Source organism: Haliaeetus leucocephalus, unplaced genomic scaffold, assembly GCF_000737465.1.
Source record: "Haliaeetus leucocephalus isolate CR32 unplaced genomic scaffold, Haliaeetus_leucocephalus-4.0 Scaffold0, whole genome shotgun sequence".
Taxonomy (NCBI): Eukaryota; Metazoa; Chordata; class Aves; order Accipitriformes; family Accipitridae; genus Haliaeetus; species Haliaeetus leucocephalus.
The window spans coordinates 1,137,113-1,156,470 of record NW_010972436.1 but is presented as its reverse complement, the minus strand read 5'-3'; the positions used below and the strand labels follow the sequence as shown (position 1 = coordinate 1,156,470).

General features: G+C 42.7%; 1 protein-coding gene across 1 annotated transcript in view; it reads left to right on the top strand.

Annotated features, from left to right (window-relative positions):
- Nucleotides 1–17,389, top strand: part of ADSL (adenylosuccinate lyase) — a 17,923-nt gene extending 534 nt beyond the window's left edge. The window contains exons 2-13 of the mRNA XM_010564658.1: nucleotides 4,211–4,414; nucleotides 5,549–5,593; nucleotides 6,377–6,456; nucleotides 8,735–8,906; nucleotides 9,216–9,262; nucleotides 9,667–9,757; nucleotides 10,595–10,664; nucleotides 11,682–11,829; nucleotides 13,832–13,922; nucleotides 14,497–14,586; nucleotides 16,762–16,938; nucleotides 17,247–17,389. Of these exons, the coding sequence (XP_010562960.1) occupies nucleotides 4,211–4,414; nucleotides 5,549–5,593; nucleotides 6,377–6,456; nucleotides 8,735–8,906; nucleotides 9,216–9,262; nucleotides 9,667–9,757; nucleotides 10,595–10,664; nucleotides 11,682–11,829; nucleotides 13,832–13,922; nucleotides 14,497–14,586; nucleotides 16,762–16,938; nucleotides 17,247–17,333 (1,302 nt within the window). The 3' untranslated portion in view covers nucleotides 17,334–17,389. The remainder of the gene's footprint in view (nucleotides 1–4,210; nucleotides 4,415–5,548; nucleotides 5,594–6,376; nucleotides 6,457–8,734; nucleotides 8,907–9,215; nucleotides 9,263–9,666; nucleotides 9,758–10,594; nucleotides 10,665–11,681; nucleotides 11,830–13,831; nucleotides 13,923–14,496; nucleotides 14,587–16,761; nucleotides 16,939–17,246) is intronic.
- The last annotated feature ends 1,969 nt before the right edge of the window (nucleotides 17,390–19,358 follow it).

The following is a 19,358-nucleotide window of genomic DNA, read 5'->3' as shown; positions in this document are numbered from 1 at the left end:
GGGGGGGGGGGCGTGTGCGAGCCCGGTTTTACACAACCCTTGGTACGCAGTCCTCCCGGTACCTGTCATCCCTCAGCAAATCGCCTCTTCTTGTCTCACGCCCTCCCCTTCTGCGAAATCGGTTTTGTAAAAGCTTTGCTAAGCAGAGGGGGGGATTGCCCGCTGAGCAAACACCGGTGTCCTTCTGAAGCGCTTGGCTGTTTACTTTTCAGGAGGTGTGACTGATGAGACCCGCTCTCGTTCAATCCGATCGCGGTCGGTCTGTGCCAGCCGGACCACCCCACGCATCTGCAGCCAGTTGTTTTTAGATAGACAGCCCTTGTTTCTGAGAGAAGTTCATTTTTGGCCAAAGCAAGCGGAACAGTTAGCCCAGAAATGCTTACGACGTTTCTGACAGGCCGAGTGCCACAAAAAAACCTGATAGCACGAAAGATTGGTGTCAATTCAGCTGTTAGGAAGTGGCGACTGAGAGCACATCCAGGTGATTGCAAGCTGTTGTGTTAGCAGATTCTATGGAGTTAACGTTTTTAAAATGTAGTTTAAGCTAAACCTTCTTTCTTTGAATTTTGTCCCGATTAGGAGTAAGCATACAGCCTACTTACTACTTTGTTGAGACAGTCAGTTTTTAGGATGCACTAACTTGATTCCTTGTGACTGAGAGGAAGACTCGTATCAGGTTTTTGATAGTGAAAAAGCAGTAATATGTTCCCAAAAAAGAAAAAACCTCTTCTGACAGTGTAGCTTTAGCTTTCAGACTCAACAGTTGCCCATTTGTTTTGTACAGAGTCCTTCAGTTTCCATTCTTGAGGTACTTGGGTTGTTAGGAAGCAATCTAAGCACAAGGTCTGGCTGTTACTGTTAGCATAAGGGCGGAGAAGCACCATGCTGGAGAATGAACAGGCAGCGCACAGTGTCGTTAACGTATTCCTTCTCCATTCAAGGATCATACCATTACAGCAGCCTCATCGATAGTGTGCTGCACTGAATGTGAGGTTTTAGAAGCTGAAGGTGTAATTACACAGCTGTGTTAATTAAATAGGAGTTGCCTTCTGAAATACTGCATGCTAAGTATTGTCACAGTTAGGATGCTGGAGCGAGCAGACTGCAAATGTCATCCAGTATAGGAAGTGTCAATACCAAGAACACATGCTTAAGGAGCTTTGCATGTTCAATGGTTATTTAAACACTGTTGTCACAATTCCAGCAGATAATTGTTGCTTTTTCTTCTGTTCAAGAATAAAACACTTTACATGACTTGTCTGATAGGAGAAAGCAAGCTGCTGAAGGAACCAGTGTGAGACTTCTAGGTTTCCACTCCCAAGCCCTGAACTTGGGGTTCCCCTGTCTCTTGACCCTTGCTTTCCCTCCCATTGCCACCGCAGAGTTTTGTTCCCAGAAAGCAGAGACAGATCTTGCAATTTCCTGAGCACCCTTTTCATAGTGGAAAGAGGGAGACTACTATTTTTATCTGTCTCCTCATTCCAGAGGAGTTCGTCTTCTGATGTCAGCTCTGGACTGAAAGAGGAAGAGTCAGCTACTTTCAGCACCTGTTAGCTCTGTCAGTGATCAGTTAGTTACAGATAGAATCAGTTTCCTCAGTTCCTTATTGAAGATACATAGTATTTCTTTTTCCCATACATTTTATAAAAAAAAAGTAATGAATGAACCATGGGCAATGTTTACTCCAGTACTTAGCCTCACTTTCAAGCCTTTTATCTATTGCTTCTCCAGTCATTCTTATTGAAGATACATGATATTTATTTTGGGGTACATTTAGAAAAAAAAGTAATGAATGAACTATGGGCAATACTTATTCCTGTTTTATAGTACATCACAATATTAAGATCTAATCGTAGGTTTTCTGAAAGCTGCAGGGAAGTAGTAAAAGAGGGGACACACAGTTTAGCGATGAAGTTTTAGGTAAAGTACAGAGCCAGGGAAAATGGTTTCAATATTCACACTACTTCCGGGAGAAATTTTCGAGTAGTCCGCTTGGAATATGCGAAATAAGAACTGAAAAATTATTTCAGTGGAAACTGGATTCAACAGAAAACCTTTACAGTTGGTATTTTGTTCCTTACAGCAGGCAACATCAGGAGTTTGAAACAGGAGACTCGGCAAAGCGTGCGATTAATAAGAGAGAGCTCCTTAAACTAATCTTTTCCCAACTGACAGTATTTAAAGTTTGGGTTAAGAGCTGAAGCGTGTGAGTTTATACCCATCCCAAAACTCCAGTGTTTTTTTTTTTTTAGCATAAATTCATTTGTATTATGATACTTCTGTTAACACCTCATTGTTTGTTTGTTTGGTTTTTTTTTAATCTTGAGGTCTTGACCTAAACAATATGTTATTTGAAAGTCAAGTACAAATTTCATGGAGCTCTTCCATCTTGTAGAAGTAGCTTTGACATCCTGCAGCATCAAACTGACTAATAAAATGTTTTGCACGTGAAATCTGAACGTTTTCTCTCTTATAAGAGCCTACGGTAGTCCTCAAATCTATTTTTTTTGTCCAATTTAAGTTTCATTGTTTTTCTGTCGTATGTTCTTTATTAGATGAGCAGCCCAGTGTTCTCATTCTGTTTGCAGGAGATGTTCCCTGTCATCTGCCTGCTCTGCTCTGCCCCTAAGGAACAGGGATGAATGAACAGTCATAGTTGTTAGGGTGGCACTTCAAAGTACTGGAACGGCCTCGGAGGAATGACGCCTTAAAAGCACAATCCAGAGAGCACATCACTGACCTGTAGTGCTCTGGAGAAAACCCTCTATTCTCCCTCGGGTAGTTTTCTGAGTTGGTTTTCTTAGGTAGACAGGTTTGAAGGACATTCGATTGCTTTCTTCCTGATGTACTGTCAGTATCTGCAAAAACTGATAAGGAAGAGGCCTCGTGATGTTTGTGGACGCATGAGAACGGCATTTGCCTTGGCGCTACCCTACCCTGCATGTATTCCTATGACAAGTAGTCCCGTTTCTTGAGGATTATTTCTTTACTCTCTGTATGGCTGTCAATGACTGCATACTGTGGTCAGCTTTTCCCAACGGATCATGGATGTACGAACAAGGCCTGAGATTTTAATCTTGGCACAAGAGCGTATTGCCTGCTGAGTTGCCTGTGTGCTTTCAGGCAGTTACGGTCTGTATTGGTACACCTCAAAGACAGCAGTCTGGGGCCAGGTGCTTTTCCTCATTTATCTGGATACTCATGGCTGCGTATACACTTGTAGCATCACATTTTAAGTTGTGTGGGTACTAATTATCTGATGAGGACCTTGAAGACACATCAGCTTTACTTGCTGTCTTCTCTAGTTCCAGATTCCACATCTGCAAAACATTTTTTCAGTCGGTTTGATTCTGAACAGAACCAACTTTTGAAATACTTTGTGTCCTTGAAGCTTCCTGACTGGTGACTTCTAATTACTAATGCACAAGACAATAGTATTTTAATTTGGAAAAGGCAGTAATGCCAACTTCATTGTGAGGCTTTTAAACTCTCAGTGTCAGGAAAAGATGTTTTTTTCAGCTTAGTTAGCTTGTGCAAGTATAGAGCTGTGCAAGAGTTATACCAGTGTGTAATTCTGTGGTTTGATACCCTACTCTGTTTTTAAGTCAGCTTGCTGAAAAGGTTTATCAAATACTTTTGAACGTGGACTAGGAGCATTTATCTCCCGCTTCCGGATCAAGTAACTCATTTCCCAAGCTTCCAGATTCAGACTGAGATGACGTACTTCAGGACTTTTGGAAAGGTTCAAACATATGTACCTTTCCATATGTTCTAAGCCCACTGTTTTAACACTCGTGTAGGTCTAGTTGTGCTCCAAAGAGTTCTTCCTGCCACAAGCTATCTTGTCACATGGTAGCTGGATTGTACCCACCCAAAGGGTAAATTTCATCAAAAGAAGTTAAAACTATACTGGTTTTATATCACTTTTCCCCATGTGTCTAACTTTTGTAGTTGTTACAGGGATGTTATATGATTGAGGAAAGTACGAAGCCCAAGAGGAACATCTAAGCGTGAACACTGTCCTATCCTATTGGAAAAGGTTGGATAACCCTCAGATGAAAGCATTTGCTGTTACAGCTCTTGATTATGCCAAATTGCCATGCTTTTGTGAGATGTCCTATGGGAGTACATTATCTAAACAACTTCTGTCTCAATTTGGGTTGTCTCTTAAAGGAAAAAAAAGAAATAAAAAGTTCTTTTCCCCTTGCAGTCACTTGGGCTTCCTATCACAGATGAGCAGATAAAGGAGATGGAAGCAAACCTGGACAACATTGACTTCAAGATGGCAGCGGAGGAAGAGAAGAAGCTGCGTCACGACGTGATGGCCCACGTTCACACCTTTGCCCACTGCTGTCCAAAAGCTGCAGCCATCATTCACCTTGGAGCAACTTCCTGTTACGTAGGGGATAATACGGTAATATAATATTTTCAGTTTCCTGCCTGCAGAGCTGAGCAAAACACAGCTACAGTTGCTTACTTGATAGCTCTTTATGAACTTTTCTTTATAAAATAATATTAAATAGATTTTTCAGATGCTTTTATTAGTTTTACTGTTGAAGTTAATTCCCCTTTATCCCAGCTACCCCAGGAAGGCAAGCTCCTCTAGCCTTCTTTCTTTTGGTATGAAGCAAGATCTGTCTGGAAACGAATTGTTCCCTAAACTCTGCTTGCACGTTAAATATTCAAGGAGATAAGAAATCATGAGTTGCAAACGCATGCAGAAACGTTTGACCTGTCAGTTACGCCAACGGGACAAGAGTTCAGTGACTTACAAAACAAGGCCACTTTTGATGTGCGCAGCCCATGAGCTTTCAACTGCTGCTTGGAGCCCAGGTATTAATTCAGGGTAGATAAAGCGTTTAGTGGCCAAGAGCATGGATAACTGTCTTAAGTGAAAAGGGAAGTACCACCATTTAAAATGTTTGTGAAAAACCTGTCTAAAACCGAGTGCAAACTAAAGCCTAATTTCTCGGTATATATTGCTGTTCTCCCGTGTCCAAGTCACTGCAACTTCACAACGGCTTTTTATCATACAAGAACCTGCTGTGTGATTTTTTTTAACCTGCTCCTTTGCAAGCCTGTTTGGTTTTTGGGTAATACCACCTTCCTTGTGACACTTGCACCTAGCTGAACCTCAGTCTCAAAAGAAGGACTAAAGATGACTGCTGCCTCATCAGTCCACTTACTTCTGTGCTGTCTTTACCTACAGTGCCTGTATTTTCCCCTTGGTATGAATGATTTAGTCTGTCATTCCATGGGCGTCCCGAGAATCTCAAAATAATCATTCATACCCAGTCAGTGGAAATGGATCTTCTACTGCCCAGTATGACTTTCTGTGGCTAGTACAGAAGGAGCAATGATGGACCCAGCATTTTTGTCATAAGAAAGTTCACTGCAAGTTCCAGTACAAGAAGGAAAGCTGAGCTTTCATTTTTAGAGACTTTTGAGCAGACAAAGTGTATTTTAATTAGCTGTGTCCTCTCTGAGAGAAGCCATTATGTCTGGTCCTTCAGACATAGCCCAAACTTCCTTTCTTTGCTTCTTTCAGGATCTGATTGTCCTCCGTGATGGGTTTAACCTGCTGCTACCCAAGGTAAGAAGGCGGTTGTGCACAGTGTCTCAGAAGTGGGCAGTGGTGATGTCCTGTGAAAAGCCTGTGTTTAACTTGGATTTTCCTAAGCCTTGCTGGGAAGCTAGGAGGAGCTCTCTGTTTGGGTTATTCTCAAGAATGTGAACAGTTACCTTCCTTTCTTTTCTCATGTCTTTTCCCAAAGCTTCTTTGCTCACCATGGGAATTATAAGCAACTCCTTGTTTATCTGTGCCACAGGTACTAGTTTCAGAAAACAACTGTATTGCTTTCAGGCTCAGCTTAGGCGTTCCCTTAACTGTATTCCTAGGAATGTGTCAGCATTCAAGAAGCTATATAATACACTTCTGCAGTCAAATATGATGGGAGTGTAGTGCAGTGTTGTCTGTCTGACCTGAATGTCTTGGCACCCAGTTTGCCCTGGACTGTGCATGTGTCAATTATACTCAAAGCAGCTTTATTTCTGACCAGTTCCAGGAATAATACCCGGGGATAAACCAACTGCAGGATTGGGTTGGACATGAGGACTAGACTAGTTCAAGCTGAAGTCCAACCACTTGTATCATCTCTTGCTTGAGTTTTGTAGCAAGCAGGAATTATGTGCACACTCTGAAAAAATGAAACACACCATATTCTACAATTAGAGGGAGGGTATTCAAGGACCACGCAGTTGTTTCTCTCCCCTTTTTCTCACAATGTTGTTATGCTTAAGCATGCTAGCTTGTGCTGGGTTTTTTTGGTTTTTTTCTCTCATTCTGCTTCTTCGCTATCCTTCCTGCATCCACCAGCTCGCAAGGGTGATCAGCCGCCTGGCCGACTTTGCTGAGAAGTATGCTGACCTGCCTACTTTGGGCTTCACTCACTACCAGTAAGTAGTCATCAGCCTTTCCTTTCATTTTGTCGACTGTGCTTTGATTAAATTGAACTGCAACTGCTTTCTTTCATCCTTCTTTTTCCCATCTCTGACCAGTGGCAGTTGGTACTGCTGGGCATCATTAAGACACTGTTGGTGGTTCAGAAAAGGAGTATGTGCCTAACTCTAGACTTGTCTCAGGAAATTGAACTGTTGCTTTGACTAGCTGTCAGCAGTTGTTTTAACACAGCTTCATAAGGAAGGACTTCCTAGCGAACATCAATGTGTATATTCTGGGCTGTTTCAAAAAGCATGGCTGGGGATTGCAGTAAGCCTGTCTTCCAGTCACATTTTCTCTATGTTTGTTTTTCTGTCAGTTAAGTTAGTTTCAGCTGCAGCTTAGAAAGGTCTCTTACTGACTACTGGTTACTACAACTACTCTGTCACTGTAGCTGAAGCTTTCTTCTAAAGTAATGATTCAGGATACATCTGTTTTCATACATCCCTGTATGGATTCCTGGGAAGAATCAGGAACAATTTCTTCTGTTTAACAAGATGATACTGTTTCCTGTCTCTTGGGAAACTTACACTTCTTTTGCAGCACTTCTGACATTGAGTGCTTATAGGATAGGATAGAATAGAACAGAACAGAATAGAATAGCATATTTTTAGGCAGACTGCTGAGTCAAAGGACAACGACATCTGGATAAGTCTGTTGTTGGGATAATCTGCTGCTTCATGAAGATGGTTTGCTTTCAGAGGCATTAAACCGTACACTTTGGGGTAAGCCTGGATCTTCTGCCCTGGTGATATGGAACACCGGAGGCAGGGAAATTAAGCACAGGTCTTGTCAGACTCAGTGTCTGGCACTTTAAAATTTCTCCCAAAGGAGAGTGAGAGCATTGTGTCAGTTCTCTGGTTAATTGTCTTGCTGTATATGCCACATCAGTTCAATCAGCTCTAGTCCTAGGTCCCTCTTTGCCTACAGCTTTTCGGAGTAGTATTCTCTGGGCTGTTTTATCTTGGCTTTTGGAAGGAGTACAAAGGAGGATTCAGGAAGTGTATGCAAGGTGAAATCATAAAAACTAAGGTGAAGGAGGCATTGACACCTCAGTCTTTTCTGTGTCCTTCGTCAGCGGGGCCTCTGTCCCATTTACGCACGGGTCTGTGTTTTCCCTAGCCTTCCCTTTTCCTGCTTACATGCTGGCAGAGACCTTTCCTGGTGCCTTTCACATCCTGCACTAAGTTCATCTGGGTGGGCTTTGGCTTTCCTGGCCCCATTCCTGCAGTGCTGGACAGTTTCTTTGTATTCCTCCTGGATCGCCCGTCCCTGCTTTTCCACATCTTCTGTCATTCCCTTTTACGTCTGACCTTAATCAGGAGCACCTTGTTCTTGTGCATATGCTTACTTTGAAATAGTACAGAGGTTGTCTTTGGAGTTCATGTGGATAATTTGAAGTATTTCAACTTCCAGGTTCTGTGTCACAGCCCCATTTTCTCCTCAAAATGTTTGCAGGGGGACAGTGTGGTCGAAGCTTGCAGATACTTATTTCATGGTGGAGGTTTTACAAAAAATGTTGGCTGATGGTATTGTTAATTACCGCACGTTTGCCCGGAAGCTGAGGAATACGTTTTTATAAATAAAAAGGAATGGTCCTGTAGAGGAATCGGTTACGATCGCAGCGTGCGCCCAGGTGTTTCTGCATGGAGAAGCTCCCACCAGTGCTATAGGTTAGCCAGGGTGACCCCCGGGCGAGCGGAATCGGGGATGGGGCGATCGGCGCCCACCCCCCGCTGCTCTCCCGCGCCGCCAGCGGGCGCTCTCCGCCAGCGGAGGCGTGGGAGCCCGGGGATCGGGCCCGGGGATCAAAGTGCCGTTACCGGCCCGGATTGAGGGTTTTCCACTTGACAGAGCTCTGGAAGAACGCCATAAACCCATTCTAGGTAGTCTGACGAGTGGGTCTGCGGTCGCTTTTCTTGGAGAAACTCTCAAAAGCTGTAGTAGGGAAACACCGGTGGAGACCCGCTCTCACGTCTCTCTTCATCCCCTAACGCGTACAGAAACTATGACTGTTTTCTCTTGCTGTAATTACATCTAATTGCTGAAAAGAATGATCACATCCTCCATACCGTTTACTGGTGATACATGTGTGCTCTTACATCTTCCTGCATAAGCCAGATCCTTTTAATTTCTGCTCAGAGGAGTCAGAGAGACCAGCCTGCGAAGTGTGGTCTTTGGGGAGTTACTGTGCAAATTGTCAATGAGTCACATTCTGTTCTTGGTTGTCTTCAGACCTGCACAGCTCACCACCGTGGGGAAACGCTGCTGCTTGTGGATTCAGGACTTGTGCATGGACCTGCAGAACCTGGAGCGGGCTCGGGATGACCTGCGCTTTCGGGGTGTAAAAGGCACCACTGGCACTCAAGCCAGCTTCTTGCAGCTCTTTGAGGGAGACCATAGTAAAGTAAGTCAGACAGCCCAGGGTGTAGACTTGCAGTCTTGGCAATTCTCCCCTCTGGAATGCTGTTCTGTTTGGGGGAACATAGAGATTCTGGCATCACATTCACAAGGGCACTGTGATCCCTCTGAGGCCCACTGACAAGGTCCTGGGTGAAAGTGAGCAGAATTTGGGGAGGGGGTGCTTCTTCCCAGCAAGTAAAACATTTGTTGACAGTAAACTGAGAAAAGCAAAGGACCCTTTTTACTGTTGCTGACCTTCCTGAGTTGTTGCATTTTGAGCTCTCTTTGTTTTGTTTTTTTTCTTCACCCTGAGGTTGAAGAGCTGGACAGATTAGTGACTGCAAAGGCTGGATTTAAACGGTATGTAACAAGCATACTTAGTCATCTATGTTTGGTGTTAGCAAAGTGTGACTCCTGCTGTCTGTGTTGGCCCAGATTCCCCTAGCTGCCAAACTGACATCTCTGCTGCTGTTGACTTACCTCCCCTTGCCATCTTCCATTCCCAGTTGCAGCTTCCCCCAGGAAACTTCACCACCTCAATAGGCCACTTCTACTTGTCTCCCTGTCAAAGCACAGCTGTCCGTTTTTCCTCCATTTTTCTCTTTCCCATCTGCATGCTCAGAAATTGACAGCCTGAATCCAAAGTTGTTCTCGGCAGGGCAGAATGACAACCCTCCACTTTAAGAGCCATGTCAGTCCTTGCTCAAAGCCTTGCAGTACCACTGTATCTGTCTGGAGCACTCAACTCCTGTGCTTATTTTTAGGGCTTATATGGTCACAGGGCAGACCTATAGTCGCAAGGTGGATATTGAAGTCCTGTCTGTGCTGGCCAGTCTTGGGGCATCTATACACAAGGTGAGCACGCTATTTGTATACATTGGGAAGAGGGGGAAACATTTTAGATCTTGAAGAGAAGGTGCTCATGGTGCAGGATGCTCTTCTCAAGAAATATTAATTGGTGTTCCTTGTTCAGCTGTTCTCTTCGTGATCATGTAAATTCACCACTGGGTACATGCCTAGTAATCAAACCTCAAAGATCTTAAGACCAGTGGCAAATAAAGCAAGTTTACTGAGCAGATTCTGAGATGGGTTAACAAATCCCACACCAGATACTAGTCTAATCTATGCTAAATTGATCCAATTAGAGTAAATGTCTTTCCTAGTGGTGTACGAGTTTTTAAATTTCACCGTTTGCTCCTAGTTAATTGCTTCTCTGATAATGGTGTTACTCTCTCTGTCCTTGTGGATTCTTTTCATTGATTTATTTCTGTTCCCTCCCTCCTCCTCCTCTTGGGCTAAAGTGATCTGTGGTATTTTCTTCTTGTTTAGTTTTGTGGGCTGGCTGGTTCAGTGAGCACACATTATCTGTGTTCGCAAATCATGTGTAGTTTTGTTATGCATTTTCACTGTTCCCTCCTGGTATCTATTTCATTCCCTGCAACCATTTACCTTTCTCGGAGTCCTGTTCTATTCTAATACAGTAGACATCTTTTTTCCTTCTGGTTTCTTGACTGGGATTTTTGGGCCAGGAAGTATGATTGCAGTGTCAATTTTTTTGTCAAATTTTTCACTGTCTCCCAAATTTATTTCTCGGACACGGATGCAAACACTTCTCCAAGAACACTAGCAGGAGTATGTATTAGTGTGTGTTAGTTTGGTTCTGTTTGTTAATTTCTTGGGCTTTTTTTCTAGATTTGTACTGACATTCGTCTTTTGGCCAACCTGAAGGAGATAGAGGAGCCTTTTGAGAAAGACCAGATTGGTAAGGGATGGGAGACGTTTCTTGGACCGCTGTATGTATCTTTTCATTTATGCTGGTGCAGCCTTTTAAGCAAACTTTGAAATGTCACTGACAGAAGTTGCTTTAAATTAACTGAGGTTTGGCATTGTTAGTATTTTGGGTCCTTTTTAAAGGAAAAAAAAAATGCCCTTTACGCAAAGGTTTCTGGATAGTAAGTAATTAAAATCAGATTTGTATTTCTGCACTTCCTGGGTTTGGAGGGAGAGCAGAAGCAGTCATGTATTCCCCACAGAGGAAGACTTGGGTCTGAGGAGTACTTAAAGTGTTTTCCATTCCTCATGAAGCTAACTGGAGCTGTAGGTTTTCAGCTTGACTCAGCGTTTTGGTATTTATAAAGAGACAAATTTGGAACAATGAAACTAGGCTGGACCCTTGCTGGAAGAATACCAGTGATGTGACTGTGACATTGGTAGAAGGGGAGAAGGAAACATAGAGTTTTGACTCTTGGCTGGAAGAAAGTTCAGGCAGGCACCCTAAATAGTTGCGTAGGATTGAATCGACAAATTAAGCCTTAGTCGTATTTGTTACTGGAATCATTCTATGTTGGTTTTGATATCCATTCACCAGAGCAACAGGCAGCCGTATAAGTACCTGACTTTGCCCAATAACATTGTCTTTCAGATGGCGTCTTGAACACTGCTAAAGTTGCCATGGGTACCCTAGAGAGATGGCACTAAACACTGCATTAAAAATGAAGTCCATTTGTTTTTATGTGGTAGTACTTCTTGTTTTCAGAATTGAAAAATGCCTTCTTGCTTTTTTTTCTCCCCCCATTTAGATGTTTCTATTCTGAAGGGGAAGCATGGTGGTGTCATTTTCTTTATTCCATTTTGTCCTTAGAAAATCATCATGTTTTGAGGCTTTAGTCAACAACATGATTCCTGATGCATTTTTCTTATCTGGGGGAGGACCTTCATCTCTTCTTCCTGAATGCACTACTTCTATGTCCTGTTTCCATCACTCTTTCTCCTTGCACAGGTTCAAGTGCTATGCCTTACAAGAGGAATCCAATGCGTTCAGAACGCTGCTGCAGCCTGGCTCGACACCTGATGACTCTGGTGCTGGATCCCCTCCAGACAGCCTCTGTGCAGTGGTTTGAGCGAACATTGGATGACAGTGCCAACAGGTTTGTTTAGATCGTGCAATGCAGCAATTTCAGAAGGTCTTGTGCAGGAAGGTCTGTTGACGTATTTAGAAAATACTATTTTTAAACTCAAACCACAAGTTACCACCTTGATGTAACGCAGTCTCAGTAGAATCTAGAGACTACAAACTGTTTTCCTCTCTAAGATCAGATGAATACTGTTAGGGTATTTTTAACCTCAAGATCTTCTGAAAAGTAAACCAGCAGAGAGAGGGAGGGATGCAGAAGGCACGGTATAAATTGCTCTCGTAGTCTTCCTGTTTCAACAGCAGTTCTCACATTTCTCAAATTTTCCTCCCTGTTTTGAATGTGTTTTTTGACCCTGCTCCTCTTCACTTCTTAAAGAATAATTCAATTTTATCTGTAATCACTTAACCCTCCAAATAATCTAAAGAAACATATTTTCATCTCTTTGTCAAGTGTTGATCTTTACAAGTAGTTCAGATCCTAAAGGAAGAGCACAAACATTATTTTTTTAAGTAATGTTTCATGAAAACGTGTGCGGGTCTTTTAGATATTGCTCAGCAAACTTTGCTTTGTTTTCTGGTTCTTCATTATGACTATTTTGAGATGAGCAAAAGCCATCTGTAATTATTTTCAAGTAAATTACAGCAATCAAATTCAATGCTTCCATCTTCCGGTTAGTACTAAATTTGCATAACGCTCATATTTACCTTTGAAATGTTTTAGTTTCAAAGTAGTCTTCTGTTGCTGAATTCGATCTCCTAGAATCTTAGATATCTATAGATCTTTAGATTTCTAAGATGTGGGGCTTGTGGAACAAAGAACAACAGCAGTTTTGGCTGTAGACTAGTGTTCAGATTGTTGATGAGAATGTTATTTTAAAAATGTCTCCACAAACATAACGTCTGCATAAAATTTCATGAAAGCATAGATCTTTTCCCAAAAGGACTTTACTCCACAGCTGCTAGTCTTGTTAAGAAAAGACCTGCGTAGGCAGCAGAAAACAATGTAAATTTAAGAAATTGGATACTGATTGATAATGGTGTGTGTATTTCCCAATAGCTACCAAGTGTTGAGAGATGTACTGGAATGTTTCAAGTTTTATTTTTACCTCATCTCATAGAAAGGGTCATCTGTCCACTTCATAACCCAATTTAAAAATTCTGTGCTTTGGATTTTTCTTGTTAAAGCTATAGTTTTGAAAGGAGAGCAAGCCAGAGAAAATGCAATTAACCTACAAAACAGCAAAGTCCTTTGAAGACAGTGTGATAGAATTGGGGGCCTTAAATGTAGCACAAGGTTCAAGTGCTAGTGTATTTTAAAAGATCACGGTTAAGAATGGGCCAGGCACTGCTGTCACAGGTGGGTTATGCTGTAATTGCTGCACTGTGACACAGAGCCTTTTGCCTGATACAGCTCAGTCCCCACTACTCCTCTCCTTTCCCTCCTTTCCTTTTTGTCATTCTTTTTTGTCAGGAGCCTCCTTTGTGACCAGGAGCTGGTCTCTTGGAGGGAGCCCCCACCAGATGCATGGATCACTTTGAAAGTTCCCCACTAAGTGCAGGCAGGCACAGCACGACAGTGCAGCACGTCTTACTCCTGGAACGTAGGGTCAGTAGACAGATCAACACAGAACATGGGGGAAGATAGTCTCGCGTGTTTGCTAGCTCTGTAAATTGCTGCCCTCTTTCCTAGCTGTGTAATCATTGAATTATCTTGGACCTTTCCATGTGCGCCTTTACCATTTCTCTTCCTCTCTCTCCCTTTCTCTACTGACCAAAAAAAAACCACCCCAAAACCCTCCCGTCTCCCCAGTTTGAGAGCTGCTATAAGGTGTTCTTTAGCTTTCCTTGTCGTGACCTTTAAGCAACAAGCAGCACCTATAAGGAGAACAGTTCCACCTTTAGGGCCACAGTGATGCTATTTATGGAATTATTTACAGAAACTAAAGAGCTGGATCTGAGGTAAGCTGGAACATGGCCTTTATTCCTAACTGGGGCCCTGGGTATGTGTTTCATAGGCGCGTGTGTCTGGCTGAGGCTTTCCTCACAGCTGACATCATTCTGAGTACACTGCAGAATATCTCCGAGGGACTTGTGGTCTATCCAAAGGTAAAGCAGGAGATAATGTGTGCAGTGTTGCATCCTTGATAATGCTGCAGCTTTGCCAAAGTGTATAAAAATCCTCCCACTCAAAGGATTACATTTTTATCTGTTAGTTCAAACGGTCTCTGAATTTTGCTCTCCATTCTCACTATATTCTTACTGTTTGCAGGACAGGCATGAAAGGGTACTCGTTGAAGCCAAAAAGTAGTACATTAAAAAATTCTCAAAAAGGATATTTTTCCCTGAACTACACAACAGATCTGTAGAACTTACCACCAAAAGATACTGTCAAGGCAGATCTTGTACAGTCCTGTAACTTACCTCCAGGTTAAAAAAAAAAATTCATTGGACATCTTTTCCACAGTAATGTCCCTTACAAGATACAGTTTCGAAGTATTATCAGCCTCAATACCCAGATTTCCATAGCTAGGTTCAAAAAGAGAAATTACCTTTGCATCGTTGTCCAGTCCTGGAGATTCGAAGGGAGAGGAAAACTTCACTGAAAGTCCAGTTGTCTACAGAATTGCTATAATGCTGTTTCTTTTTTCTGTTTTGTTTGTTTTGTTTTGTTTTGCTTAAGGTGATTGAGAGGAGGATCCGGCAGGAGCTGCCGTTCATGGCCACAGAGAATATAATCATGGCGATGGTGAAAGCAGGGGGCAATCGTCAGGTACTGATGCAGTCAAAAATACCTTTGTTCACTGCCTGGCATTTCACTCCTGAGAAACAAAAGTACCTGGGCTCTTGTCCTGACCATCTCGCCTTTCTTTGTTCTCCACCTACTCCCACAGAGTTTGTTAATATTACACTGGTGCTGCAAAGCCAGACGCTGCTCTCTGAGGAGAGAGCAGTTGTGGAGATCCGTGTTTACTGTTAGGAACACTGTGTGTTTGAGCTAATCTGGCTGGCTGTGCTGGAGAAGAGGAAGACCTATTTTTATATTAGGTACTAGTAGGCGTTTTCCTTTTGTAAATGTTTGAAGGAACTTGGAACACAGACTGGGCTTCTTTAAATGGAACATGTTGGCACTTGGCTACCTTATAAATTAAGAGAATGAATCAGTGCTGTTAACAAAAAAGCAAGTGAGACCATTCGGAACCATTCATTCATGTGTCACTCTTCCCTAATTTATGGTCCTTCATTCAGTTTTCTGTGTTCAAGCAAATTGAAATGAAATGTTTTCCTTAGTAAATAAATCCAGACACAATTAGATTATATTTCCTTATCATTTAATTTCACAATTCAGTTTAAAACTGATAATCAAATTTGTATTTTAATAAAACAGCTTATTTTCACTTACCTTTAGATAGTAATTTTTCCTTCTATGATTATTTCTACATCAGGGACAGAAGTTAAACTTGCAAGATACTAATAGTGGAAGGCTTTGCTAGAAGCTTTGAGCAGGATATGTGGTTCTAGTTCTCTGAAACACTTCTGGCAACTCACCTGTGATGTTAGCCAGGAAAAGTCCTTTTTCCTTTTTTTTTCTCCCCATGTGTGTCTGATATTTGTCACAGGCTCAGTCAGTAAGCTTCCTAACTAAACTTATTAAGGGTCAGATCATGTGGATAAGTTTCATTATCTTTTCAGCTAGTTCTCTTTCTAAAGTATCCCATACTTACCTAAACAGTCCTCTCTATTTTGATTAGATTGAAGAGTGAATTTAATTTGTGTTTGTTACCAGCCTGCCTTCTTTCTGGTGCTGTTTAATTACAAATCTATAGATTAGTACACTTATAAAATCTGTTCTTATTCACATTAGTATGTTCTGTTTCTGTTTTCATGCGCTGGGAACTCCAGAACAGCACGTTTTCTAAGCTTTCCCACCTCATAGCATAGAAACTCACTTCCTGTCCCCACCACTGAACAGCTCCCTCCCCTAAAGATCCAGAAGACAGATCTGTTAACCTGAGGCAGGTCAGTGCTGGAGCAAGATGGCCTTTGCATGGAGGAAACAAGGAAGAGGAGGTAATTTTCCTCCTAGCTGAAGATAGAGCAAGGATAATACATGTGAGGAGAAGATTCTTACATGGCTGTAAATGCAACCACATGGCTGTATTTTAGGGCCAGCAAGGCAGCATCTGATTTTGCAGGTGGTCCCTGGCTACAGTTGGGTTCCCTTGTTTTTACAGATTGATTCCATGGGAAATCGAGTGATTAGGAAGTGTTTCAGAAAAATTGTTATAAGGGTTTTGCCAGTCTTAGTGTCATGTGAGGGTTATTGGGGAATGTCTTAAGGCCCTCAGGTTTGTAAGGGTTTTTTTCCCTTCAGTCTGTCCTTATGTAAGCCATGGTTTACATAGTCTCACTGCTCGTTAAGTTAGGTTCTTTTCCCTTTTCCAAACCTGTAGAGGTTTTACATTGTTGTGCTCCCAAGATGTTCCATACAGGGGATGATTAGTGGTGAATAAGGAATTCCTTTATTACAGTTCATAGAATATTTTGGGAACAGCTACAATAGTCTGTCTTTGGAAAAATCATGCAAGTAGGGAATAGAACAACTGAAAAAATCCCTGTAGTGACTCCTAAGAGTATTTGGGGAGTTTGAGGAAGTGTAAAGGACTCCAGTGTTGTAAGATTGCGGTATAATTCAACAGGGAATGTATCTGTCATTCAGACTGTTTTAGCCTCAAAGGGTGGATGTGGAAGGACGAAGAAAATCTTGTTTTAATATAGTGGTATATGAGACACAGCCGTCCAAGCTGCATCTCATTTGTATGCTCTCCAGTGCAGTACGCTTTGATCTTTTTCTCCCTCCAGCACAAGTTAGCGGGATGAACATGTGCTGTCAGTAGCAATGGAAAGACTTTTTTCTTTTCCCCTCCTCTTCCCCCTGCTGCTGCAGGATTGCCATGAGAAGATTCGTGTTCTCTCCCAGCAAGCAGCTGCTGTTGTGAAACAGGAAGGGGGTGATAATGACTTCATTGACCGTGTCCGCGCTGATCCTTACTTCAGCCCTATCCATAAACAACTTGAAAGCCTGTTGGATCCCTCCTCCTTCACTGGACGTGCTCCTCAGCAGGTAAAGTAGTGGAAAGAGGCTACGGGCGTTACAGGTTGTAATGCAATGTGTTGTTTAATCCTGCATACTCTTGTGTGCTGGAGAGTGTACACGTTATGTACCTCTGCCCATACTACTAAGGCAGACACATTTCTCTCTTTTGGCTTCCTTGGCTTTCCTTGTGGGCTTCACGTTTTTGGCCCTGGACATATCAGACTGCTAGGTGTCTCTGTGAAACAGAGACCCCAGTGAGATGAGCAGGTCTGAATGGGGAGAAGAAAGGAACCCTTTCTTTTGCTAATTTTCTCCTCCCTATCTTTCTTGAACAGGTGGCAAAGTTCCTGAAGGAGGAGGTTCGACCGGTGCTGATTCCATACCAAAGCAAGATGGGTGGGAAAATTGAGCTGGCACTTTAGATATATTCTGCAAAGGTGTGCGGGTACAGGAAGGTAATAAAAGCCTGATTGAACCAGGTCTGTTTGCTGTGTCACGTTATTTTGGTTCTCTACAGTACATTTAACCCCCAGAGCTTACAGCCACCTTGATTCCAGATGGGCTTTTCATTCTTTGTCTGCTGTTTAATCAAGCCTCCATCTATTGTGTGCTGAGTTACGGAGAAATGCTTGATTGTGACAAGGTAACTTTATCATGGTACCTTTCGTTGGCCCCTTACGGAGCGCAGCCAGCTGTTTAAAGAGCAAAGCCAGGTGCTGCCTGACATTCATTTATGACTTGTTGAAGAGCAGGGATAAGGGGAACTAAGCCCACTCCCATTTCCATGTTATTCATCTGCTCTTAAACTTTCTGCACAGGTTTCTCAAAAGATGATAAAAGGTTGTCCTGGCTTTCAGAGTACCTTGATATAGGGAGCAAACAGGCAAAAAAATTAGGAATAATGAAAGGGAGAGGCCATGGAACTTCTTGGCTCATCAAACTGGTGTTCCTTCAGTGCTCCCTTGCTGGTTTAACACTGTACCTGTGGCTCTGTAGCTTCTGAACATTGTATTTACGGCAGATGTGGGTTAGGAACCAGCCATTCTGATTTACTTTTCCAGGTCCTTTGCTGTAGGTGCTTGATACTGAATGGCAGGTGGACTCTGGCATGTGAAAGTCATTCTCTACTGCAATTAAGTTTTGTCTGGTAAGGAAAGAAAAAAGATGATGGAATTCACTGGATACCAGAGAAATTCAGGAGCTTTCGTCTTATTTCTGACCCTGAATGTTCTGTTTGTAATGTCTGTGCTTTACTGGACATTCAGTACTGGACGAAACTCTTCTCCCTTTGACTTAAACTGGAATGATTCCCTTACCTCTTCTTCCAGTGTTGTTACCATACAGCCCATTTCTTTTGCTTGAGTGCAATAAAAAGCTCCCTCTTTCCTCTGTTATTTATTCAGACTCTCAGAGGTGACATGATGAGAATTAATTGATTATTTTTCATGTGTGATTGCTGGAGACAATTAAGAAAAGCAGAAACTAATTGAAAGAAGCTACCTGCTCTCTTTGAGGCCATCATCGTTTAAAGATTTCAAAATACAGTATGTTTTAATGAGGCTTGTCTGTATTAAGTAGTCAGTGAAGTGGGAAGCTTCAGGCCACGATCTCCCCTCATCTAGATTGCTCTGGCTTTACCTTGCCTCTAGACTATGGCATTCCAAATGTCTCAAACATTTGTGAGTTTTATGGTGTTTAAAATACTTTGCCTGCTCATGCTATTAACAGTTAATTGGCCATCTGTTTGAAAAGGATAACTCTAATTGAACACTGGCAATTTTCAAATTATTACTCAAATGGATAGCCAAGAAAGAAAACAGATAGATGCAGAACTCCTCCTTTTTTGGTCCTCTTTCCTTCTTCTTGGTGGGATTAAAAACAACCAACCCCATACAGAGAAAAGGAACAGCTAACATCTTTTTCTCATCATCCGGAAATAAATCTTTGTGCTAGGTAGAGGCTGCCAGCTGTGAGGCATTGGACCTGTTTTCCTGGAAAGTTTAAAAAGAGTAACAGTGGCATGGGGAAAACATCACCCTCCTAGAAAACTGTGGCACGGTACGCAAATCCTTCCGGAGACTTCTCTTTGGAAGAGCTTGGTTTGGGGCCTCGTGTACTCTTTCCTCCAGCGGAGTTGGCGGAGGCAGCAGCCAGAGATGTAGTTCCCCCATCTCCTTGGCGGTTGGGAGCAGGTTGCCAAGAAGCTCTTCGGAAGCAGCTCTTGACTAACCGGCGAGGCCGGATCGCTCTTCCAGTTCATCCCGGTACGCGTCCCTGCGACGGATGCCACCAGTAAAAGCGGCAGTGGGTCAGCGCCCCGCTCGGAGGAGAAATTCACCTAGACCTTGAACGACGGAAAAGAACCGGGCGGCTTCTCAGCGTCTCGCCGGGCAGAACAGGTTCGTTTCCCGTCCGCTGGCGCTTTACCCGCCGTAACGGCGAGGGTG